This window comes from Lipotes vexillifer, unplaced genomic scaffold, assembly GCF_000442215.2.
Source record: "Lipotes vexillifer unplaced genomic scaffold, Lipotes_vexillifer_v1.1 scaffold180, whole genome shotgun sequence".
In the NCBI taxonomy this organism is placed as follows: Eukaryota; Metazoa; Chordata; class Mammalia; order Artiodactyla; family Lipotidae; genus Lipotes; species Lipotes vexillifer.
The window spans coordinates 1,958,554-1,986,180 of NW_006796149.1; the positions used below are offsets into that span (position 1 = coordinate 1,958,554).

The 27,627-nt window shown below is 37.6% G+C and overlaps 1 protein-coding gene across 1 annotated transcript in view; it reads right to left on the minus strand.

The window, feature by feature from the left end:
- Positions 1-27,627, minus strand: part of CEP83 (centrosomal protein 83) — a 70,970-nt gene that overhangs the window by 18,817 nt on the left and 24,526 nt on the right. Inside the window, exons 5-11 of the mRNA XM_007468208.1 lie at positions 22,112-22,363; positions 19,142-19,273; positions 12,196-12,310; positions 10,783-10,927; positions 10,520-10,669; positions 4,368-4,443; positions 1,537-1,694 (exon numbers count right to left, since the gene is read on the minus strand). Coding sequence (XP_007468270.1) covers positions 1,537-1,694; positions 4,368-4,443; positions 10,520-10,669; positions 10,783-10,927; positions 12,196-12,310; positions 19,142-19,273; positions 22,112-22,363 — 1,028 coding nt within the window. The remainder of the gene's footprint in view (positions 1-1,536; positions 1,695-4,367; positions 4,444-10,519; positions 10,670-10,782; positions 10,928-12,195; positions 12,311-19,141; positions 19,274-22,111; positions 22,364-27,627) is intronic.

Genomic DNA, 27,627 nt, shown 5'->3' on the forward strand with positions numbered 1-27,627 from the left:
ATTCCTGCATGGCCACGTATCTGCTATCACCACCATTACTGAGTATTTCCTATGAGCCAGCCACTGGGCTTAGAATAGTACGTGTACTACATCATTTATTCTTCACAGTAACCCCTGAGTTAGGTACATCTATCATTTCCATTTTATAGCTGAGGAAACTGAGGCTTAGAGCTGTTAACTAACTTGCTTAAAGATTTATACCTAGTTAACGGGGGGACAGGACAAACAACTGATAATCAGCTTTAAACCATGATACCACCAAGCTATTAAAAACTGGGCCTAATAAAGATGGTTTAAAATCAACCTTGGTATCAAGTCTTAATGTGGTGTGTTTCCTGGCTAGAGTAAAATTCATATAAATGGTATTTTATAGTAACATCATAACAACTTACATCTTTAAAGCTCTTCTGTATATTTTATGATTTTTAGTATCATCACTATAGGCAGTACAAATGAGATATACAAACCCTGAGGAGTCAGATTGCATGACTAAGGTCAAACAGATTTTAAGTATCTTAGCTAGGATCAAAATCACATTCTACTGACCCCAAGTCCAGCTATTTTCTGCTATATAATCCTATGAATAACATTCAGAAACCAGTAAGTTAGTTACATTTGCTTGCTATATTATGATTGGAATTCTTAAGCACATTTCAAATCACTTGAGGATCCCAAGATACAAATTCCTATTATTTGCAAAATATAAGCAAAATAATTTGGACCCTGCGGAACATCACAACCCATTATGGACAGTTATCTTGCTTACTTCCTTTACTTGAAATTCAACCACATATATGAGTCCATGGACAAGCCTTAGAATATTAAATAATAGAAAAATAAGGAAAAAGTTTTGTGGCAAGGTAGCCTTCAGAAAAAAACTGTGAAAAGAATAATGTTCCATAGATTCAAAAACTTATAATAATGACATGTTATAATAACAAAGCAAATACAAAATAGTGGTTTTCTACCATACATAAACAACATTTTCCAGGGAATATAAGATCTTGGTCACCAAAATCATCTCCCTACCAGTTTACTAGACTGTCTACTACTAAGAGATTTCAAAATCAAAAAATATAAACAAGTAAATGAGCTTTTCAAAGAGAAAATCCAAAAGATTATAACTGTAATTCTAAGAAGTAAGTTGTACACATCAAAAATTTTGTTTCTGTTCTCTGGCATTCAGAAGAATTTAGATATTTGAAGTAAGAAATGTATTGATTTACTCAATGAATACAGAAGTGTTTCTTTGAAGGTTTTCATAATACTGTGGGGTCAGGCAGAATTTTAAAAGGTTTTCTTCCCTAGATGTCTATTTTCTTTTCTTTTCTTTTTTTTAAAGCAATCCAGGAGTCCATAAAGCTCATCTCGAGAAACAAAAAATACATTACCTAAGACCACTGTACACTGTCAATCAGGTATTTGTAACTAGTTCCCAAAATACAGTCAGCACTGGAATCATCATTAAAAGAACTATATATAATATAGCAGAAAGAAGAAACAGTTTGTACATTAAAAAAAAAGAGCAAACTCTACTTTTCAACTTCTAGTTGTGCTTTTTCAGCTTGGCTTCTTAAATTTCGGCATTCCTGTTTTAACCTCTCCCCCATGTCCTTCAGTGTTTGGTTTGAATTCAGCAACTCATTCTCTGACTGCGCAAGTGAGGTCACTTGGATCTGCAAACTACTGATTTGCTTAAAAGAGAAGAAAGAAGAGAAATATAAGGCCACTTAACAAATGCAATAGAATATGAGAGACACAGAGGACACTAAGCATCTTCCCTCACAAATGCCACACCCAACTGATGTGCCCTTCAGGACACCCTGAAATGAAATTATAAAAAGCACCAGCATTAGAGAAATGCAAATCAAAACTACAATGCGATATAATCTCACACCGGTCAGAATGGCCATCATCAAAAAATCTACAAACAATAAATGCTGAAGAGGGTGTGGAGAAAAGGGAACCCTCATACACTGCTGGTGGGAATGTAAATTGATACAGCCACTATGGAGAACAGTATGGAGGTTCCTTAAAAACAGAACTACCATACGGCCCAGCAATTCCACTACTGGGCATATACCCTGAGAAAACCATACTTCAAAAAGAGCCGTGTACCACAATGTTCACTGCAGCTCTCTTTACAATATCCAGGACATGGAAGCAACCTAAGTGTCCATCGACAGATGAATGGATAAAGATGTGCCACATATATACAATGGAATATTACTCAGACATAAAAAGAAAGGAAACTGAGTTATTTGTAGTGAGGTGGATGGACCTAGAGTCTGTCATACAGAGTGAAGTCAGAAAGAGAAAAACAAATACCGTATGCTAACACATATATATGGAATCTAAAAAAAAAAAAAAAAAAAATGGTCATGAAGAACCTAGGGGCAAGACGGGAATAAAGACGCAGACCTACTAGAGAATGGACTTGAGGACACGGGGAGGGGGAAGGGTAAGCTGGGACGAAGTGAGAGAGTGGCATGGACATATATACACTACCAAATGTAAAACAGATAGCTAGTGGGGAGCAGTCGCATAGCACAGGGAGATCAGCTTGGTGCTCTGTTACCACCTAGAGGGGTGGGATAGGGAGGGTGGGAGGGAGATGCAAGAGGGAGGAGATATGGGGACATATGTATATGTATAACTGATTCATTTTGTTATAAAGCAGAAACTAACACACCATTGTAAAGCAATTATACTCCAATAAAAACGTTAAAAAAAAAAGAAGGCAGCAGCATTAGGATCATATCTTACTATAACCAGAGACCATCAAGAACCCTATTCCTCAATCTGCCACTGAGTCCTCTCTCTTCTTCCCCAAATAAGCAGGCCAGAAGAGGTACTAGAAATGGGGAGAAGTGTCATTAGAAAGAGAGCAGGGAGGTGAGCAAAGAGAATCCAAATATTAAGAGTCTCCTAGCCTCTGAGGAAAGAACAGATTTTAAAGGGTAAGCTGGTAAAGCTGCTAAGAAAATCCATTCTCCCACTCCCACAACATTGTGATTAGCAACCCTTCCAAGGGTTCTGCTCTCTGAATAGTGAGGAATCATAAATGCAGGAAGGATCATTCTCACATTGTTTCTGAGTAGTTTTTAAGCATTTTATAGAGTGCTGGGCAGAAGAAAGATGCTCTGAGAAACCTAATGAACGGTAGGGATTCCTTGGCCTCTAGAACCATTTATCAAACTGTGAAATGTCAGGCTTCTTCATCCCAGTTTACCTTTATCTGGGAGTACTTTTTCTCATGAAAAGTAGCTAATTATCTAGTTACAGATTAACAGGCTAGGAGATTCACATTGCTCTTAAGTCTCATCCAAATAATTCATTTGGGATATATTTACACCTAATTCTTGCAAAAGCCATTTTACCAATTAATAAACAAGTATTCATTTTTCTTTCACTTTCTTCTACCTCTCTAAGCCATTCTCTTGAGAGAAGTTTGGAGGCAGAGAGTCAAGTGACTTCAGATCAAAAGAATCCATTACAAGACTCAGGAGCCAAGAGAAACCAGATTCTTTATGCAATAAATGGGAAATAATTCCATCACTTCCTGATGGTAGCAAAGCCACATACAGAACTGTATAGGTCCAAAGAGCAACTGTCAGAAGAATAAAGTAAAAAGGTATGTCTCAGATTTCTATTTTAGAATGAATTTCTCCATGAAGAACTATTCAGTATTTTTAACTGGATCTGTAAATATAAAACTTGTATTACAGCTGGCTGAACAAGCAACTTTCAAAGAGCTTAATACTTCTCCATATCTACAGGATGACAGAAAGCCCAATGTCAATGAAACTAGATAACTTCTCTCAGAGTATCACACATTATGCCCTCCTACTTGGAACTTAGAAACCATAACTATACATGCAAAGCAATGCCAGCTAGCATGCAAGCATAAATCCTAAAAATGGAATTTTCACTCCTCATAATTTGTTTTGCCCATATAAATCCCTCCCGAACCCAAACAACTTTAATTAAAATATGAATTTCCTTCCATAAATACAACTCTTAGATTTCATAGGGATATAATAAAAAATAGCTCATGGAATAAGAAATGCAAAGTTACAAGTCAATCACACAAGTAATTCAAAATACTGCCCTTTAAACTATAATTTAAAAAAAATTCATCATGAGCCACAGCATAAAAATATCTTAAGAAAAACAAAAGAAGCTTACTAAACAAGAGCTTAAAGAGGTCTAAACACTTTATCTTTACATATCAACCTCATCAATTCATTATCAACTGGAGTGGTATTTTCAGAATATTTATATATAAAATTCCAATAAGGATTCAAAAACACAGATTTAAAGAAGCACTTAAAAAAATAAAAGCAAAATGTTTGCTAAAATAATACCTGTTTCAGGTCAGAATTTTCATTTTTTTCTTTCTCTGCATTTTCAATATTCACAATTTGTTGTTGAAGTTTTAACCTAAAAATCACAACCCAACAAAAGACATTACTAAAAATCCACAGTTCATATATTTCACTGAATTAGACAATCATATTATTGAGTGCCCATATTGACACAAGGCACTGTGCTATATAAAGTGGTAGATTCAAAGACAAAGATTTTTGACCTCAGGCAACTAAGCTGTGTCCACATATAATTAAAATGTAACAAATTTCTGCTTTTGCTATGGAAAAATCTACAAACTATGGGAGTAGAGAAGATGAGAAATCAAGTCTATCTAGAAGGATGAGAGATATGAAAGCATTAGTGGCCTGAATACTTTCTAAATAATTATATAGATATGAAGAGAAACAAAACTGCCCTACCTATAAAAACTGAGGCCAAAGAAACCATTGGTAAAGAGTATCTGACTATCATTAAACATGAAAGGAGTAAGAGATAAAACTCTGGTGGATAGGATCTTGACAAACACAGGGAACAGCCTGAACAAATGGCTTTGGTGGAGGAGTGCCTAGTGGGTCAGTACGCAGGAGAAAGGAGTCCAGTTTAGGAGAAGCCATCTTATAGCCATACAGTATTTTGCAATTTACAAAATGCTTTCAGACATACTGCTACTTCACCTTCACTCTGCTGGGTTATAGAGCTCCTAAATGTATCCTAAATGCCTACCATGATGTCTATAGTAGAACAGGCATTTAATTAAGGTTGGCCAATTGTAGTAATTTCTCGTAACAGTTGTATGGAAGTAAGCAGAGTCTTCTTTATAATTCCAGATAATACAGAAAAAGAGGTTGAGGCTTAGCAAAGTTAGGCCCAAATCACACCGCTACCAAGTAGCCAAATCAAGACGAGACCCAGGTCTTCTCACACCCAAGTAAGTATCTCTGTCTCCCACTTCATTATGCCGTAATTATACTGATTTTAAATTCAGAATTTAAAAGAAAACTATCTAGTACAGACACCATACTGTGTTCTATAAAATATATTATGAGTTTTCATCCCTGAGATGAATGCACACTTACACAATTTGTGTCCTTTTCAAAAGGAATGATACATTCTCAGCCAAAACGTAAAACACAGTGTATCCCTGGTGACCAAGGGACTAACTAACCTCATGAGAAAGACTATACACTAATTAGCTTTGACAGGATAAGCCCTCAAACTTCCCTTTTAAAAATCCTTCATTTACCTCAAATATAATTTGTTTGGCAAGTACTAGTTATAGTTTAGCATTATTAGCATGCCTTTTCAACCCAGTTAGAAATGCTTCTTGGGAAGACAATATTCTCAAAGGCCTAGGGCTGTGCTTTAAACACTAATACCCTGAGGAAACCATAATTCAAAAAGAGACATGCACCACAATGTTCACTGCAGCACTATTTATAATAGCCAGGACATGGAACCAACCTAAATGACCACTGACAGATGAACGTATAAAGAAGACGTGGCACATATACACAATGGAATATTACTCAGAAACAAAATTGAGTTATTTGTAGTGAGGTGGATGGACCTAGAGTCTGTCACACAGAGTGAAGTCGGAAAGAGAAAAACAAATACAGTATGCTAACGCATATATATGGAATCTAAAAAAAAAAAAAAGGTACGATGAACCTAGTTGCAGGGCAGGAATAAAGAGGTAGACATAGAGAAAAGACTTGATGACATGGGGTGGGAGGGTGAAGCTGGGGTGAAGTGAGAGTAACATCGACATATATACACTACCAAATGCAAAACAGCTGGCTGGTGGGAAAAAGCAGCATAGCACAGGGAGATTGGCTCGGTGCTTTGCGATGACCTAGAGGGGTGGCATAAGGAGGGTGGGAGGGAGGCTCAAGAGGGAGGGGATATGGGGACATGTGTATGCATATGGCTGATTCGTTTTGTTGTGCAACAGAAACTAACACGGTATTGTGAAGCAATTATACTCCAATAAAGATCTATTAAAAAAAATTCAGTAAATATGTTGTTGGACTGAATGAACCAACCCAAATCCTGGATTACACATTTAAATGCACAAGATGGTCGGACAATATGATATGGAAGAAACCATAAAATACACTGCTCCTGAGATATTTACATACAAACGCCAGAAACAATGGACCTAAAGGAAGAGGGCCAGTCTTGCTCTTCCTGTGCTCCTTTGACAGTATCAATCATACTCTTATTCCGTAATTCTAGCTATACTATTACTCCCTCAAACTTTCTGTTCATTTCTCCCTTAAATGTTTAAGGTTGCTATTAACTCAGAGCTTTTAGGTTACTGAGTGAATAAAGGTTTCTTTCTACAAAACCATGGAGATGAAAATAGGGGAGAAAACACCATGGGTCCTAGCTCCGGTCCAGAGTTAGAAAAGTTAGGCCCCAAGTATATCTTAGCTCTGGTCGAGATTTTGGATACACATGATAAATCAACAAGAAACAAGACCGAGTTATGAAAGCATTAGTGGCCTGAATACTTTCTAAATAATTATATAGATATGAAGAGAAACAAAACTGCCCTACCTATAAAAACTGAGGCCAAAGAAACCATTGGTAAAGAGTATCTGACTATCATTAAACATTAAAGGAGTAAGAACAGCATTGTGGTAGACTGTAAGAGATGATCTACAAAATTTTCTTCAGTTCACTTTGCTGAAGCAGTGCTGGGTTAGAATTCATAACTGATAGGAGATTTTTGATTTTTTTTAAAGAAGAAAATTAGTCCATGATTTAAGATCATTACATTTAGGATTCTAAGGGATAATTACATTTTACAAATAGAAAGTAACCTTAGGGGCTTCCCTGGTGGTGCAGTGGTTGAGAGTCCACCTGCCGATGCAGGGGACACGGGTTCGTGCCCCGGTACGGGAAGATCCCACATGCCGCGGAGCGGCTGGGCCCGTGAGCCATGGCCGCTGAGCCTGCGCTCCACAACGAGAGAGGCTACAACGGTGAGAGGCCCGCGTACCGCAAAAAAAAAAAAAAAAAAGAAAAGTGAAAAAAGATAATTAAATTCTAATGGCAAAGTAATTACAAGAATGTAAATGAGTTAACATACTGCTCAAGAAACTATCATTCAAATCGTTTTTTTGTTTGTTTTGTTTTTTTTCTTGTGGTACGCGGGCCTCTCACCATTGTGGCCTCTCCCATTGTGGAGCACAGGCTCCGGACGCGCAGGCTCAGCAGCCATGGCTCACGGGCCCAGCCGCTCTGCGGCATGTGGGATCTTCCTGGACCGGGGCACGCACCCGTGTCCCCTGCATTGGCAGGTGGACTCTCAACCACTGTGCCACCAGGGAAACCCCAAATTGTATTTTTAAAAGATATTGTAATATTTTGTCTATAAGGGACACATTTAAAATAAAACAATAAATAAAGCTGAAAATAAAGTGAAAAGATGTACCACAAATATGAGCAAAAGGAAAGAAATAGTAGAAATGTTAATATTAGCCCATATAAAATTCAAGATAAAATGTTAAAGGAAAAATAACAAGCAACCATGAATATATATGCACCTAAAAAAATCTAGAGCAACAGCTGTCAGAAATCTATGAAAAAAATCAACAATTTTAAAATAAAACAGGAGTAATAACAATATCAAACAAGGTGGAATTCAAACAAAAAAAATTAAATGACAAAAAGAAAAGTGCTTTTAAATGCTAAAAGCCACAATTCATAATTAAAGTATAACTGTTACGATTATCTATATACCAAATAATATAGCAATCACCTATGAAGCAAAAAGATTACAAGAAATTTAAGGAGTCATAGATAGAAACACACTAACGTAATAACAGGAGACTTTAATATATTACTCTTTGTACAAGACAAATGAAGTGGACAAAACAATCAAAGTATACAGAAGACCTGAACATCACAGTTAGTAAGGTAGATGTTATGGAGGTATATTTCAAACTTTATACTCATAATTGAGTACTTTCTTTACTAGTCCTTATGTAACACTCATAAAAATCAATCATGTATTACAGGTCTGAGACTGAGATAAGGCAAGGGAGGTGCCCAGAGTGAAAAATTTAAGGATACTCACTCCAGGTTTCCTGCAAGTCCAATGTCAACACATAAGAGTGAGTACCTCCTTAAATTTTGCACCCTGGTTGCCTCACTGTCTTTACCGTAGTCCTGGCCTTGATATATTAGGTCACAAGGAAAACATTAGAGTGTTCCATAAAGCAGAAATAACAGAATCAATACTCTGATCACAATGCAATAAAACTAAAATTTAACAACAAAATAAACAAGAAAGCCCTATCACCTGGAAATTCAAAAACCTTCAATCACTTACATGTGATTGTATTTGGAGACAAGGCCTTTAAAGAGGTAACGAAGGTTAAATGAGGTTATATGGGTGGGTCCTAATCCTATGACTGGTGTCCTTATATGAGGGAGAGGTACCAGGGATACATGCACACAGAGGAAAGCCCCTGTGAGGACACAGTAAGAAGGCAACCAATCAGCAAGCCAAGGAGACAGGCCTCAGGAGAAACCAAATCTGCTAACACATTGAGCTCTGAGGCTTCTAGCCTCCAGAACTGTAAGAAAATTAATTTCTGTTGTTTAAACTACCCTGTGGTATTTTGTTGTGGCAGCCCTAGAAAACTATTAGTTTCACCTTCTATTAAACAACTATACCTTCTATTGCTTCTTGGGTGAAAAGGAAGATGCAAATTGAAATTAGGGAATTTCTAAAAAATAATGATAATTAAAACACTGCATATCATAATCCATATGATACAATCAAAAAGCAGTGATAAGAAAATTCTCAGCATGATACTTTTACCAATAAAAATGAAAGAATGAACATTAGCTGAATTAAATTCCCAACTCAAAAAATTATACTCCAATAAAGATCTATTGAAAAAAATACTATCAAAAAAATAAAACCTACTTAAATCCTCAAAAAAACACACCAAAACCAAAAAATGAACAAGTAAACTAAAAGAAAGTATAACGTATACAACATGATGTAAGAAAACTAAGAACCCACAAGCAGCTAGTAGAAAATACATGACTTCCGTAAGGTCCTAGGATACAAGGTCAATACATAAAAATCAACTACATTTCTTAAATATTTTTTATTTCTTTAATGTTGTATCTATTTTATTTATTTTATTTTTGGCTGCACTGGGTCTTTGTTGCTGTGCGCGGGCTTTCTCTAGTTGCAGCGAGCGGGGGCCACTCCTCGTTGCAGTGTATGTGTTTCTTATTGCAGTGGCCTCTCCCGTTGCGGAGCACGGGCTCAGGAGTGCAGGCTTCAGTAGTTGTGGCACACGGGCTCAGTAGTTGTGGCTCACGGGCTCTAGAGTGCAGGCTCAGTAGTTGCGGCACACAGGCTTAGTTGCTCTGCGGCATGTGGGATCTTCCCAGACCAGGGCTCGAACCGGTGTCCCCTGTGTTGGCAGGCGGATTCTTAACCATTGTGCCACCAGGGAAGCCCCTGAACTATATTTCTATATATCAGCAATAAACAATTAGAAAGTAAAATTTTAAAACATAACTCCACTTATAATCGCATAAAAATGCTTGGAATTATAATGTAACACAATATGAGCACGATATATACAATGAACACTACAAAACTCTGATGACAGAAATTAAAGATGACCTGAATACATGGAGAGATAGGCCATATTCATGGATTGGATAGACTCAATACTGTTGAGATGACAACTCTTCTCAAACTGAGCTACAGATTCAGTGCAATCCCAATCAAAATCTTAAGCCTTTTTGAAAATGGTGATAAGGTGATTATTTACAAGGAAAGGCAAAGGACCTAGAAGAGCCAAAACAATCTTGCCAAAAAAGAACAATGTAGAAGACTTGCACTACCTGAATCAAACTTACTATGAAGCTACAGTAGTCAAGAGTGTGTGATATTGGTGTCGAGACAGACATACAGATAAATGGAATAGAACAGAGTCCAGAAACAGACGCACTCACATATGGCCAACTGAAACCAACAAAGGTATCAAAATAATTCAGATATGGAGATCTGGGTGAAAATTATATGGGAATACTCTGTACTAGTTTTACAATGTTTTGTTGGCTATGAGATTATTTCAAAATGAAGTTTAAAAAAATATGCATATATAACCTAATACTCTGGAGTTCCCTCCTGGCCGACTCTTCTGCCATCTGTGAAGCTCGCAACCTCTCTTCACACTGATCCTTTTCAGATTGCCTCCTGACATCATGTTCCACTTTCATTTTCTCTAAATCCGCTAATCTGCTCTCAAGTTCTAGCCTAAAAAAACAGATGATAATTATATTACAAGAACTACAATAAGGATGATATGACAGCAAAATGTTTTCATTTGCAAGGAGATTTAACACAAAATAAGGTAATTAGGTACTTACTTTTCATCTTGTAATACCACAAGTTTTTGGTAACCTTCTTCTTTGGCAGCTTGTACTTTACGTATTAATTCACGGTCCTTTTCTACTAAAAGCGCTTTGTGGTGTTCAACAGCTGATGTGAGAATTTCATTGTCTGACTGTAATCCTAGTATTTTTTTTTTAAAGGAGAAAACTGTACTGTATTCAATGTTATTAAGAAGAAAAACTGCAATTAACAGCAAATATTCATAAGCTGATAAAAGAATATAGAAAGTAAGTCTCTCCAGATACACATCTCAAAGATCTTTACTTTGCTGATAAACTTTTCTTAACGAAAAAAGACTACTACTCAGACTTAATTTGTCACTTTATTAAGCACTCACACAAAAACACTTTAATAAAAGGTTATATACATTTACTCATTTGGATCATGAGAGCTGGGGACATCAACCTGGGTAATATTGAAACAGGTTTAAATACTTAACTTCTAAAAGGGTTCTGTAACCTAAATCCCACAGACAGCATCATCATAAAGCTAGCTGGAAAGCAGAGTGAATAAAATCACAGAAGCTTTTGAAACTTATCAGAACTGTTAGATATCTAATACAAATTGGACACTTTCAAGTTTGTCCAATGAATTCACAAATTTTCCTCGTAATGAAATGACAAGTATTTTGCATATGGAATAACTAAAACAAATTCATATCTAACTCAAAGTTTAAAAAGAATGCAAAACTGGATCTCAAACTCTTTAAGTTCCAAAGAAAATATGCTCCCTAACTCTATGAAAATCCATGAGTCAACATCAAGTAGAAATTAATAATGAAAATAGCCATTCATCATAAGCTCTGTCTGAAACTGAAATTAGAGGCCAGTTCAACTAGAGACCAACTTCATGACAGCTGCAGGTCCAGGCAGCTTATTTAAGTACTAAATAAAAGTCAGAAATAATATAATTTCTGAGAAATCTTGATGAGAAGGATAGTCTAAGACTAAATTGGAGTTTAAAAATAAGCTTAGGCTGAACTAGGCCCAATAACTGGCCTAGGGTCTACATAAAAAAAATTTTAAACTTAAAAACTGGACCTGGAACCCACCTATATATTCTTTAGATTTTAAATGGTCTGATATTAATAATCACGTGATCTAAACAGATTTTAAGTTATATACCCAGGAAGTATGGAATCCTATCTATAGTTTCACTTAATTTATGTATTAATCAAATAACAATGATATAACCATAAGATTGTTTTTTAAAAAGTTACATCACAGAATGAACATTTAACATACAAATAAAAACAATACGTATGTGTGCTCTAAAATTAAAATTCAATTAAGCTTAAAATTGGAAATAAAAATTCAGTTTGATCTATTTTAGTAATTTGAGTTTATATGTGAAAGTAACAGTAAAAAGCATGGGAAATCATATATTACCATCCAGTTCACTTTGAATTTTATTCCTTTCTCTTTCTAGCTCACTCTTAGCTCTTGCTGCCTCCAGTTTGATGTCTGTTATTTCTAGTTTGTTTGAATGTTTAAGTTCTTTTACCTGTTGATAATTAGAAATTGAAATTACTATTGGTCATTTTCTTGCCACTAAATGCTAACCCAAAAACATTAGTAGAAATGAGGAAACACTTTGGTAGCAGAGTATAGAGTATAAGCACCTTCCAGCAGGGAAGATGCTTCAGTGCCTGGAACAGTACTCAGCACCAAGAAAACAGTCTGTTCCTAATAGAACTGAGTCATTTCTTTCAATAGCAGGGTGGGGTCATCGGGTTTAACCTTGCCTTTAAAGGCTTAACTGCAAGTACCTAAAATCCAATAGTCAATGACTGAAACATCCTCAGGGAAAAAAAAATTGAAACCTTCCTCTAAAAAAAACTGCTGGTGACAAAAAGGCATTTTAGGTATAAGGAACAGCATATAAAATGTTATAAAGGTAGAACGCCACTGGGTCTGCCTGGATAGAACGCCACCTGGTCTGCTTGGAAAACAATGAACAATGTGTCATAGATAGAGCAGAGGAAGATGTGAAAACTGTGGAGTGGCAGGGAATAAACTTTATATGCCATACAAAAGGGTTTTATATCCTCTTAGCTGCTGAAGGTGGCACAATCAACTTTGTTTCAGAAAGTTAACTCTAATTGCAAGTGTGCTGGATTAAGAAACTGAAGGTAAAATGCTGAAGGTGGCACAATCAACTTTGTTTCAGAAAGTTAACTCTAATTGCAAGTGTGCTGGATTAAGAAACTGAAGGTAAAGAAACCAATTAAGCGGCAGCTAACAACAAAGGGGACAAGAAAGAATAATCTATTGAAGTTGGTGACTAAATAGTGTGTGTGTGTGTGTGTATACGCTGGTAGTGGGATAAACAAGTACAAAATGTATGAATCTAATTTAAACCTTTATTGCCAAAACCTGATTCTTTTAAAGCCCCAAGGTGAATGTAACTAATTGTCAATATTTTCCATATAATTAACCACATACCAATCTCAGCTTTTCCCTGAGACATTCCTTTTGAAAGCTGAATAATTATAGTTCATAAGTGGTATTCCTTAGGCTTCCCTCGTGGTGCAGTGGTTAAGAATCTGCCTGCCAATGCAGGGGACACGGGTTTGAGCCCTGGTCCGGGAAGATCCCTCATGCTGCGGAGCAACTAAGCCTGTGCGCCACAACTACTGAGCCTGCGCTCTAGAGCCCGCAAGCCACAGCTACTGAGCCCACGTGCCACAACTACTGAAGCCTGTGTGACCTACAGCCCATGCTCCACAACAAGAGAAGCCACTGAAATGAGAAGCCTGCACACCGCAACGTAGAGTAGCCCCTGCTCACCGCAACTAGAGAAAGCCCTCACGCAGCAACGAAGACCCAATGCAGCCAAACAAAATTTTTAAAGTAGTATTCCTTTGTTCATTCAATAAATATTTATTGAGCACCTATCATGTGCCCTAGCACTGTCTTAGGAGCTGGGGATACAGCAGCAAACAAGAAAGCTCTGTCTCTCTAATCATCTGTAATACTCTCTTAACTGTTTCCATATCCCTGCCCTTTGGTGAGGTGCTTCTAAAATTAGGTACAGTAGTATAATGAGGATTTAACCAGTACGGATATAAAGGTTAGATAAACCTGCATTCTGACATATTATACTAATGTATAAAACGATGAAATCAGAGGAGAAAATCACAAATATATACAAGCCAAATATGTAAAATATAAGATGGTGGTAACAGGAGGGTAAAGGATAATTTACTTGAGTGCAATAAAAGGCTATAAAAACTAGAGATGGGAGTTAGAAATAAATCAGGAAGAGGTCCTAGAGCCAAAGAGGGCGAAGATGAGAAACAGAAGTGTCTTACTGGAGGAGACTCCATCTATGAAAGGTCTTGGAAACATAACAAGGTTTCCTGCAAATTCCTCACTTAAAGGAAACAAGGAAGTCAAGTACTATGCTGCCTTTGTACTGCTAATAACCACACTAAGACACAAATTAACCTGTAGATTTTCAAATGACACAACACAAAATGAATACCTTCTGCTGACATCAGATTTGCATTTTTAAATCTTTCTGAAGTTCTTTTCTATGAAAGCAAGTCTCATAGAACAATGTTTACAAAGCAGCTTTGAAATACTTTCAGAGCAGCTAAAAAATTGTATTTATTTTAAAATTTAAACTTTCTATAGATTGGGTTTTTATAATTTCATGGACAGACAGAATTTATAAATGCTTTAAAATCTGGAAGAAATACAACTACAATGAAAATCTAATTTCTATGACAAATGTAATCATAACCTGCTATTATAACACTAACTGTAGAAGGTTTGAATGACACAGCAGTTCATTAGCAAACCACATTGTAGCTGCTTTATATATGAGATGGAAAATCTGAGCCATCTTATTTTGTAGAATCTTTCAACGAGAAGAACTACAAAAAATATAAAAAACATTTCTTAATTCATTCACTGAGATTTACTGAAATGAGAAAACATTTTTCAATTAAACTATAATCAGTGAAACTGAAGGAACACTGGATCGGAAGTCAAACGACAAGTCTATCTTCAGAACTACTTCTATTATTAAAGTAGTGCTATATGCTCAAGCAACATGCATTCAAATCAACTTATCTATGGACCCTGATGAGTTTTTCTTTAGCGCCACATTTCTAAAATACTGAAATAATGAATGCACTCACACTAAAGTAATTAACTTCCAAAATGATATTAAAATTATTTTATTTATTAAAAATGGAAAAACGTATATGAATATTTATTACTTAGATATGATGAATAAAAACACTTTCTATGAGTAATATGAACCAAATCCCAAATAGTTATAATAAAGTTTCTTTCTGCCTCTAGATTCCTAGTTCTTAACTTTTGTAATCAAGCATCAAAAATCCTAGGAAAACTAGGGATCTTTTCTTAAATAAAATGCACAATGTTAAAATGCTGCAAATAATTTGAAGAGATTTACAATCTTCTTAAGCTTCCGTGGGCCAAGCTACCCTGTTCTGCTTTTTTTGTCCCACAATATGTTTTCCATGTAGATTGTGGTCTTTACATTGTGAATTTGCTTTATGCTTTTGATACAAAATAAGTACTCAGAATATTAGCTTGTACTAATAAAACTTTAAGAAATGTAACAAAGTAGCAACAGTAAGCATTTTATAAGGGTTCAGAATCTGTTAAATTACACACACACACACACAAAAGATAACAATATACGTAAGCCAGAAATTCAAATAAAGTTGAAAAAATGTATTACTCAAGAAGCTCTTGATGTAAATTCCAAAGAGACAGTACTCAAACTCTGATCTTTTTCAAAGGTCTGAGATGGTATGACCTCATAAACTTAGCTAATAAGGTAATTCTGTGGGATGACTTCCTTAAAAACTGTACATTTTATTGGAGTTCTAAAGCTCAAACACCTCATAACAGGAAGAATTTATCTCATTGAATATTAGATATCTTTAAGGTCATCATTTTTAGGCCATCTTTGGTAATACTTTTTAATCCAAGACAACGATAGTCACAATGACATAACTCTGTTCAAAAACCTAACAAACATTTACAAATTTGAATAACTTAGACAAATACACCCCAGGTGTTCCTCTGCACAAAACAACCATTTGTGAGAACTGCAAAATGTTGATGAAAATTTCAAGTGGCAAAGAAAACTGTGACAATGTTTGAAACATTATTTTAAAATTTAACCTTCCAATGAAATCTTTTTATATGCAAGATCTCAAATGAAAACTTGGTTTGTCTGAAGTTGGTGGGTGGTTTTTTAATAAACCATTTATATGTATAATAATGCAAGTATGTCTTTAAAAAGACAGGCTACTCTTAGCAATGTGTGTTAATAAACACACAATCTGGAAGTGTAAAAGAGTATGTATTTGCCATAGAAAAAACTGGGTACACTATCTCCCAAGGGTGGCATCTAATACATCTAATATTATGGCTTTGGCTTTCCAGGCACAGAAATCAAATTTGTCACCAGACTTAAAGACCGCTCTCAAGGCTGAACTCACATTACTAAAGTTTACAAAGAGTGATCTATAAAACTAGAATGTCAGTTTATTAATTGCGAGAAAAAACTATAATGGAAACTAGAATACTCTAATTCTGAAGAACCAGTGCGTTCTCTCTCCCTGTAGACAAAATTACAGAGGAAATCACATAACAGTCATAAAGTTGCTTAGGGCTCATGCAGTCAGAACAAAAGGAAGGGGATGAATCGATTATTTCATGGCCACAAACTAAAATAGATTGAGGTATTCCTTTCCACAGTAAGAATGATCTCTTCAATGGGACCAGAATACTCACACTCTGCCAACTAAAACTCTCTCTTGCCTCTGTCATAAACACTGTTTGACTGTGGACAAGGAATTTACGAATGAATACACTACGCTTCTAGATAAGTTCATATATTTCTACCAGGCTACAATAAATTCCCTCTGGTCTAGAAACCATTTTGTTTTTTAAGGTGATTTTACATAACTCTGCTCTGGCAGAAATATAATACATGTTCTCACTGATTCAGACATCAGTCTTAGTTTCAAGTTCTTAGAGCTGACCCGAGTACTACTAATAATAGCTAATATTCAGGTGATTATATATTAGATCTTATGCTAAGTGCTTTATGCATAATATCTCATTTAATCTCTGCCACACTCTATAAGGTAGGTATTAGTCTGTTTTATAAAGGAAAATGCTAAAGTCTTCAGAGAGAAATTAAATTGCCCAAGGTCACTCAGCTAGCAAGGGGAAGAAATGGAATTTGAATATGTCTGACTCCAGAGCTGATATCCACTGCAGTATTCTATAAAATACTTTCATCATTGCTATCCTACTTCTGGTTACTGGATTCCTTATATACATTGCATTTGAGGGGGAAAAAAACCTCTAAGTTCCTGGGAAAACTGTATATAAAAGGTGTTCAGGGCTTCCCTGGTGGCGCAGTGGTTGAGAGTCCGCCTGCTGATGCAGGAGACGCGGGTTCGTGCCCCAGTCCGGGAGGATCCCACATGCCACGGAGCGGCTGGTCCCGTGAGCCATGGCTGCTGGGCCTGTGCGTCCGGAGCCCGTGCTCCGCAACAGGAGAGGCCACAACAGTGAGAGGCCCATGTACCGCAAAAAAAAAAAAAAAAAGGTGTTCAAACCATTATATTGTTTTAAAAATAGCAAATGCAGATCATGCTGCTGGTATTAATTTACTCATTTAACAAATATTTATTGTCTACTGTGTGCCAGCACTGTTCCAGGAGCCAGAGATACAACAGTAATAAAAGCAATGTCCCTGCTCTCTTGTAGCTTATATTTGAGGCAAAGGGAGTAGAAAAGACAAAAATAAACAAATATACCAGATGGTGTTAAGAGCTATGAAGAAATATAAAGCAGGTAAAAAAGATAGAGAATAAGGCAGAGGAAGAGGGAAGATGGTATTTTACAAAGTGAAGAAAAAAAAGTCCTCTCTGATAAGGCAACATCAGAAATGGGTGAGGAGGGGCTTCCCTGTTGGCGCAGTGGTTAAGAATCCACCTTCCACTTCAACTATGAATGTTGACTACAAACCATCGTAGTATTAACAGTACCTGTGACAGATATTTTCATATCACATTTTTTGTAGATATTTCAAAATATCATTAATACTTATCACTGCTTCAAAATTACAGTAATTTTTAAACTCATCATGAGATTTGGTTTTAATGCATTAATAAATACATTTCTGTATCAAACAAACAAACAAAACACAGAATCCACCTGCCAATGCAGGGGTCACAGGTTCGATCTCTGGTCCGGGAAGATCCCACATGCTGTGGAGCAACTAAGCCTGTGCACCACAACTACTGAGCCTGCGCTCTAGAGCCCGTGAGCCACAACTGCTGAGCCTATGTGCCACAACTACTGAAGCCCACAAGCCTAGAGCCCATGCTCCGCAACAAGAGAAACCACCTCAGTGAGAAGCCTGCGCACCACAACGAAGAGTAGCCCCCACTCGCCACAACTAGAGAAAAGCCCGCATGCAGCAACGAAGACCCAACGTGAGCAAAAATAAATTAATTAATTAAAAAAAAAAAGAAATGGGTGAGGAAGAAAGCTATATACATATGTGAGGGAAGACCATGCAAGGCGGGCAAGCGCAAAGGCCCTGAGGTAGAAGTAAGCTTGCTCAAAGAAGAGTGAGAAGGCCCGTGAGGCTACAGCAAAGTGAATGGGAGGGAAAATGGACTATGACGGCTGGGGAAAGATTGCAGGGGCCAGATCACACAGAGCTCTGACAGGGTAGAGAGTAAAGAGACCAATTAGGAGGCTATTGTAAAAACTGGACTAGAGTGGTCACAGTGAAAGCGGTTAAGAATTGGTCAGGGGCTTCCCTGGTGGTGCAGTGGTTAAGAATCCACCTGCCAATGCAGGGGACACGGGTTCAAGCCCTGGTCCGGGAAGTTCCCACACGCCGCGGAGCAATGAAGTCCATCCGCCACAACTACTGAGCCTGCGCTCTAGAGCCCCAAAGCCACAATTACTGAGTCCTCATGCCCCAACTACTGAATCCCGCATGCGTAGAGCCCATGCTCCGCAACAAGAGAAGCCACCGCAATGAGAAGCCCACGCACCGCAACGAAGAGTAGCCCCCGCTCACTGCAACTGGAGAAATCACGCACGCAGCAAGGAAGACCCAACACAGCCAAAAATAAATAAATAAAATAAATTAAAAAAAAAGAATTGGTCAGTTTCTACATGTTTTTGGAAGGTAGAATAAGATCAAAAAAGAGACTTCAATGTAGGGAACTAAGCTACTGAAACACAAAATTCCTTTGTCATCATACAGTCTCAAGCATTCTAAAGAATAAAGCAAATACGTAAGACAACTTACTTTACTGGTCAATGTATTAATTTCCCGTTCAGCTTTATGCAATTTACTAATTAAAGTAGTGTTTTCTTCATTGCTTGATTGTAGCTCTTTCTCCAAGCGTTCAGCCTGTAGTTTAGCTGACTGTTTTTCAGCCTTTTATTAAAATAAAATATTTTAAAATTTGTTGACAATTTTTCAATTATATAAAAACAAAATAAGCACTATTTAAATAAATGTAATAATCATACTACCCAAAATTATTCAAAACCTCAACAATATTAACATATACCGAAGTAACAAGAGTTTTCACAAAGCAATTGGTAGAATTCAAATGCAAGGTATTTGCTCCAGGAAATATGCAACAAAGTTATCTGGACAAACAGCTTATCAACAGCCACCACCAAGATAAAACCCATACACTTCTCTCATGAGAGAGAGTACCTAACACACTCACTTGATACCTATTTACTATTATTGTGGACATAATTCAACCAAGCGTTTTGGTGGATTTCAAGTACACAACAGATATGAAAAAGCATATTACAAGGTAGAGGAGAGGGCTTATGTGTAGTAGTAAGAAGTGAGAACTGAAAATCTAAAATCAGTGGAGATTAGAAAACAATCCCCAAGAGATTAAAAATTCAAAATCCTCGACTAATCTGGAGCTTCTGGAAGTATGGGCAAAGAACTCAATAGCTCCTGAACTCATCACATAATATTCTTAATGAAGTAAGCTGTCAAGAAAATTTCCAGTTGGTAATATTCACAGTACTCTTTAATTAGAAAGGGAAAACTAAATGCTTTTTAAAAATACTTCTATTCAAAATAGTTAAAATGAAAACATTTTGCATTTAAAGGATAAGCTTCAGTTCTGCAACAGCTCATTTCCTATGTATCTTAAATATGATAAGGAGTGTATTCAACAAATAATTCAGGGAAAAAGCCCTATTTTCCTCACATAAAAAATGATACTCTTCAGGCACAATGATAGACAAAAAAAAAAAAAAAAAAAAATCAAAGAAAGGCAGGCTACCTGTCATGTGCGTATTTTCATTTCATCTGACAAATGATAAAATGAAATACAGGCTCTTGTGAAAGAACCTCCCATCTTTTGTCATCATTCAACTGGTCCTGAAAATAATCACTCTTAATGACCTCAATGCAAAGTTTCACATTGAGATCACATACCATATTCAATCGCAGTCATCCCACTGTCACTGTGTAAATACGTTAAGGATAGAAGGATGGCAACATAAACACTTCATTCTGAACTGCCTCATGTCTAAGGTCCAATGATACTGACAACTTAAATTCAGGAAACCACTAAATACTGTCAGAAGCTTCATCCAAAAAATAAAAAGGTGACTTCTACTCTTCAAAACATATTAATGTACTTCTTGTACCAGTTTGCTGTCCAGAAAAAAATCACTACTTTGGATTTGGATATTGGATTTTAATTACAAACTAGGTGCACACTAATTTCCCTCCAGTTCAAATCACCTCACAACTATTCTGAAGAAAACAAAACATTTTGGACTGCTCAAAATAAAATTTTAAAAACTATCAAACTAGTATATTTGCTACACGTAAGACACTAAGGACTAGGAGGAATAAGCATTATCTCAATAAAACTGTAAAGGGGTCCAGAATATGCCACTGTGGAATAAGAATTATTTGGAGCTGAAGGCTTTTGAGAATCAACAGACATAGGACAAAGTTTTTTCCTGAACTCCTGTTATCTGTCTAAAAGTAGAGCCTCTAAAAAGAATTTAAGTGTTAGAAGTCCCCTCCCCAGGGGTTTCATAACTAGGGAATGCCAACTTCTATCACAGAAGACAAAAAGTCAACACCAGGGTAAGAAAGCACCTACACAAACAGCATCACAAAATTGTCATATCTGCCATTTGTTTTCCTAAGGGCCTGTTTATCTTTCCTAAAAGTCATTTGTTTTCCTATAAGTGTCCTTTCTCCCCCTCTTTTCCTTATTAGAATGGTATACATGCCCCAAATTACTACTGCCTCTTTGAGTCACATTTTTCTGTGAACTCCTGTTTACGTACATGAATAAAAATCTATCTTTTCTCTTGCTAATCTGTCTGTTGTCAGTTTAATTCACAACCCTTAAACTCTGAACCTAAGAGGGTAAAAGGAAAGTTTTTCCTCTCCAACAACAGAAACAAGAACTTTCATAGGAGAATACCTCTAGGAGTACCAGCTTAGCTCTGCCAGCTCTTTTCTTTCTCTAATGAACTCAGGGAAATAATTCAGTAAAGGCTTATATGCATTAGTAGCCAAGTTCAATTTTGTAACTCCTGCAAGAAGCTGTCATAAGATATATAAGTATGGTTTTCTGTTGAAACAGGATTTACAATTTTAAGATCTTGAATCCCAGTGTAAGGAAATAACTAGAAAGAAATTGCTCTTTCTGGTTTGAAATGACTTTAGTCTTCAGAAACTCCTTTTTTTTTTTGAATTTTGCATATTCTACTCTGTAGCATTGTAAAAGTTAAATCATTTCAGATAGGCGTCGTGACTCCCAAAGAATAAATAATCCCTTTGTAAATGTGGTAGCACAGCTATTGCTTATGAATCAAGAGCTTTCTTCTTTACAAAAAATATATATACTCTTGGGATTCCACAAATGCGTCAGCGTTAGATTGGTGAGCATACATTTATGCCCTAAAAAATCAAAGGCTTGGGCTTCCCTGGTGGCGCAGTGGTTGAGAGTCCGCCTGCCGATGCAGGGCACGCGGGTTCGTGCCCTGGTCAGGGAAGATCCCACATGCCGCGGAGTGGCTGAGACCATGAGCCATGGCCGCTGAGCCTGCGCATCTGGAGCCTGTGCTCCACAACGGGAGAGGCCACAACAGTGAAAGGCCCGCGTACCGCCAAAAAAAAACAAAAAAACAAAAAAAAAAACTCAAAGGCTTGTCAACTGCACTTTAAAAGAAGTACACACGATAGTCTACTGGGAAGCAATTAAAACCTTACCTCCAGGGATCTGACTGTAGCCTGCATCTCAGCCAACTGCCGCACCTGAATTCTCTGGACATTTTCTACCTGAGCACCAGAATTTTCTTTTTCAGCTCTCAATTCTGCTACTTCAGCCTCTAAACCTTTTAATTTCTGACACAAATGGACTTTTTCTCGAACAAGTTGCTCCACTCGTTTGCTGTCTCTTGTGGGATCAACACTAAGCAGCTGGTTATGTAGTTCTTCTTTATCTTTCTCCAGTCTTGCAATCTGATGACAATTTGAAAGAAAGCATACAACCTTAAATTATCGAATTTTCAGCCATGAACATGCTTTTCAAGTCAGTAAATTAAAATTAAAAATTGTACAATATGAAAAAAAAGCTCAGGTGGTAAAATGAAGTACAAAGGAAAAAAATCCTAAAATGTCACATTCTTCATTCTGTACTTGGCATGACTCAAATGTGAGGGCAAGGACCTTGTCCTATTTTCCCTCCATCTCCTCATGGTGTCTAGCACAGGGCTTCATCAGTTGCTGACTAAAATTCAAAATTATAAGTAATACTATAATAATTAAAAATATGTCAAGTATTTTTAACTTCATCAGAACATTATAAGGGTTTATGCAAGATCATATTGATCTTGCATAAACTGATTACTCCTAAGCTCTTCCTCATGTGACAGTAATTCTTGGGCTATATCTATACTAATAAAATCATCTATTCCAAGGCAACTGAATTTACAAAAAATGCTGCTTGTCCATATAAGTAACAACAAATGTGACTGATGAGAGCTTTTGAATAATAGCTGAGAGTTTCGTAAAGCCCTAGTTGTAGTGATGGCCTAGTTCTTAATTCTCAGATCCAAGGAGCTGAAAATCATTACTCCAGGGCATGTAGACAAATCACCAAGGAACTTGTTGAACAAAAATACCAGTGGTCTTCTCATTCACGCCAACCATCACTGCCAGATTTCATGTGACCCCAAATCAGGGGATTTCAAACTGCTTCCTAACCTGAGGCATTTCAGAGGCCCCTCACCTCCAGGAATGAGGGTCCAAGTAATCACAGTAAAACTCATTCTTTCAGTCTTCCCTGGTGGCGCAGTGGTTGAGAGTCCGCCTGCCGATGCAGGGGACACGGGTTCGTGCCCCAGTCCAGGAATATCCCACATGCTGCGGAGCGGCTGGGCCTGTGAGCCATGGCCACTGAGCCTACACGTCCGGAGCCTGTGCTCCACAACGGGAGAGGCCACAGCAGTGAGAGGCCCGTGTACCGCAAAAAAAAAAAAAAAAAAACCTCATTCTTTCCCTCTGCTGATCTTGCCAACCCCTATCCCCTACTATCACCACCAACAAACCTTTGTTGTTAACCACAGCAGCTCCTCTTTTTAGTCTCTTTTTATATATGGGGTTTCTTCAGGTGGTTTAACTTAAAAATTCAGTTGTTTAAAAAAAAGAAAAAAGAAAGTTAGAAGCGACGGCTATAAACAGCACCAGGGGTTGTTGTAGCCAGGATGAGCTTAGCAGGCTCACTCTAAGCCAAAAGGACTTAAAGTAATGCTCTGCAGCCTGGGCAAAAATGGCCCAAGGGACAACTGATTGTTCACATTGCTATAAGTGAATCTAAGAAGTGTGAGACCTCCACCCCAGGGCAGAATGTTTTTCTCATCTGTAAAATGAGAGGTTAGAATGAGGCCCTCTAAGATCCTATTCAGTTCTAACATGTAGTGATTCCAGTTTGGTTTTGGACATTAAATTGAAGCTGAATTAAAGATGTCAATGGGAAATATAGGTAGAGCTATCCACAGCAGGCAAATGCCATTTCTTCCCAGAAAATAAAATTTATTATAGAAGGAAGCTGTAAAATTCAGGGTCAAGCCCTCAAAAACTCAACTAATTAGTGTCTCCTATTTTTCCTCCCATCCTTTACATAAATGTTACCCCCAAGGTTTGGTCCCCAACTACCTTTTTCCCTCCATATTCTCTTTCCTTCAGCCAGGTGTGTGACTTTGTGGAAGTCACTTTTTCACTTTGGCATCAGTTAAAATGAAGGGCTGGGCTGGAAGATCTTTAAGAAACCACTTAGCTTTTGCATGAGGAAATCCAAATATTGTTCTACTGTGGTATATCAGACGTGTGGCAGCTCATTGATATGAAACTCGGGTTCAAACAATGGTGCCCTTTACTGAGTACTTAATATGGATCAAGTACTGAGCTAAGTGTTATATATAAAATTGCATTTAGTAACAATAATTCATTTTACATATGGGATCAGACAGCTAATGTTCATGACCAGCATGTTTCCTATGTTATTGCTTCCTCCAGTAGTTTTTTTTGTTTTGTTTTGTTTTTTTGTTTTTTTTTTTGCGATACGCGGGCCTCTCACTGTTGTGGCCTCTCCCACCGCGGGGCACAGGCTCCGGACGCGCAGGCCCAGCGGCCATGGCTCACGCGGCACGTGGGAACCTCCCAGACCGGGGCACGAACCCGTGTCCCCTGCATCGGCAGGCGGACTCTCAACTACTGCGCCACCGGGGAAGCCCGTCCAGTAGTTTTAAAAGGCATCTATGTGATAGTTGAAGTGAGAGCTGAAGCTCTGGACTGAGCTAGCTAATACCAAATTCAGGATTAGATCTCACATTTATAACTCCTTAACAAGAGTTCTCTACCAAGTCACTCCTCCCCAAACTGGTAATCACTGCCTTCTAACTTCTCTATTCATTCGTTCATGCAACAAATATTCACTGAGTACTTACTGCGTAGGCGGCACTGCTCTAGGTATTAAGGATACATTAGAGAACCTAGCAGATAAGCAGAGACAGCCAGCAGGCTCTCAGTATCTAACAGGATTGGTTCCAGGACCTGCTACAGATACCAAAAACCAAGGGCTCAAATCAGTCCTCTGTATGGGCGGGTTCTACATCTGCTGATTCAACCAACCGTGGATTGTGTACAGTTGACCCTTGAACAACATGGGTTTGAATGGTGCAGGTCCACTTATATGCAGTATTGTATTTATTTTTAAAAATCCAGGTATAAGTGGACCCACACCGTTCAAACCCCATGTTGTTCAAGGGTCAACTACATAAAACCTCTGTTCTGGAGGAGCTCATATTCAATCACTGCTATCCATCCTCTGGGTAAAGATCTTGGACACAGCCTCCGCTCTCCCCTTTTCCTCCAATCTCAGATTCACATGTCATCTCCCTTGAAGTCCTGAATTCCCTAATGACATATGATGTTCAACATCTTTTCAGGTGCTAATTTGCCATTTGTATATCTTCTTTGATGAGATGTTTGTTACAGTCTTTGGCCCATTTTTTAATCCAGCTGTTTGCTTTCTTATTGAGTTTGAGTTCTTTGTATATTTTGGGTAACAGTCCTTTATCAGATATATCTTTTTCAAATATTTTCTCCCAGCCTATGGCTTCTCTTCTCATTCTCTAGAGTGTCTTTCAGGGCTTCCCTGGTGGCACAGTGGTTGACAGTCCACCTGCCGATGCAGGGGACACGGGTTCATGCCCCGGTCTGGGAGGATCCCGCATGCCGCAGAGTGGCTGGGCCCGTGGGTCGTGGCCGCTGGGCCTGCACGTCTGGAGCCTGTGCTCCGTGGTGGGAGAGGCCACAGCAGTGAGAGGCCCGCATAACGCAAAAAAAAAAAAAAAAAGAGTGTCTTTCAAGAGTGGAAACTTTTTACTTCAATGAAGTCTAACTTATCATTTCTTTCATGTATCAAGTACCATATCTTGGTGGTGTATCTAAGTCATCACCAAACCCAAGGTCATCTAGGTTTTGCCCTACATTATCTTCTAGGAGTCTGATAATTTTAAGTTTTACATTTAGGTCTATAATCTATTTTGTGTTAATTTCTGTGAAGTTGTATGGTCTGTGTCTGGATCCACTCTTTTTTTTTTTTTTTTTTTTTGCATTTGCATGTCTAGTTGTTTTAGCATCATTTGTTGAAAAGACCATTTTTCTCTACTCTGCCTTTTCTCCTCTGTCAAAGAATAGATGATGCTATTTCTATGGGTCTATTTCTCAACTCTCTGGTCTGTTCTGCTAATCCGTTTGTCTGTTCTTTTGCCAACAGCACACTGTCTTGATTACCATAGCTTTATAGTCATCCTTCAACTCCGTTCTTCTTCAATACTGTGCTGGCTATTCTGGGTCTTCTGCCGCTCTCTATAAGCTTTAGAATCAGTTTGTCAATATCCACAAAACTTGCTGGGGTTTTGATTGGGATTGCCTACAGATTAAGCTGGGAAGCACAGACATCTTGGCAACATTAAGTCTTCCTCTCCATGAAGGTGAAATACCACTCCATTCATCCTTTGATTATGTTCATCAGATCTTCATTTAGATCTTGTACATATTTTTTTTTAAGTATTTCATTTGGGGGGGTGCTAATGTAAATGATATTATGTTTTTAATCTCAGATTCCACTTGTTGATTACTGTCATATAGGAAAGTGACTGCCATTTGTATATTAACCTTGTATCCTGCAACTCCACTGTAAAAGCTGGATTAGTTCCAGGAGTTTTTTATTGATTGTTTCAGATTTTCTGCACAATCATGTATCTGTAAGCAAAGACAGCTCTATTTCTTCCTTCCAAATGTATATGTCTTTTATTTCCTTTTCCTGTCTTACTGTATTAGCTAAGACTCCAGTACAATACTGAAAAGGAGTAGTAAGAGGGGACACCCTTGCCTGGTTCCCTGATTTTAGTGGGACAGCTTCTGGTTTCACACCACTAAGTATGACGTTAGTTGTACTTTTTTTATAGATGTTCTTTATCAAGTTGAGGTAGTTCCCCTCTAGTCCTAGTTTGCTGAGAGTTTTATCATGAATGGGTGTTGGCTTTTATCAACAATTTTTTCTGTATCTATTGATATGATGATGTGATTTTTCTTCTTTGGCCTACTGATGTGATGAATTACATTAGTTCATTTTCTAATGTTGAACCAGCTTTGAACGCCTGAAATAAATCCTACTTGTTCATGATGCATTATTATTTTTATACATTGTTGATTTCAATTTGCTAATATTTTGTTGAGGATTCTTTATTATTTTTTTAATTTATTTTATTTTACTTATTTATTTTTGGCTGCATTGGGCCTTCGTCACCACGCACGGGCTTGCTCTAGCTGCGGTGAGTGAGGGCTACTCTTCACTGCAGTGCACAGGCTTCTCATTTTGGTGGCTTCTCTTGTTACGGAGCACGGGCTCCAGTAGTTGTGGCTCGCGGGCTCTAGAGCACAGGCTCAAGAGTTGTGGCACATGGGCTTAGTTGCTCCACGGCATGTGGGATCTAACGATGTGGCATCGAGGATTCTTGCATCTTTGCTCATGAGAGAGTTTGGTCTATAGTCTTCTTCTAACGTCTTTGTTTGGATTAGGTATTAGGGCAATGCTGACTTCGTGGAATGAATTATTAAGATTCCTTCTAATTCTATCTTTTGAAAGAAATTGTAAAGACGGGGTATAATTTCTTCCTTAAATGTTTGGTAGAATACAACTATGAACCCAGTCCATT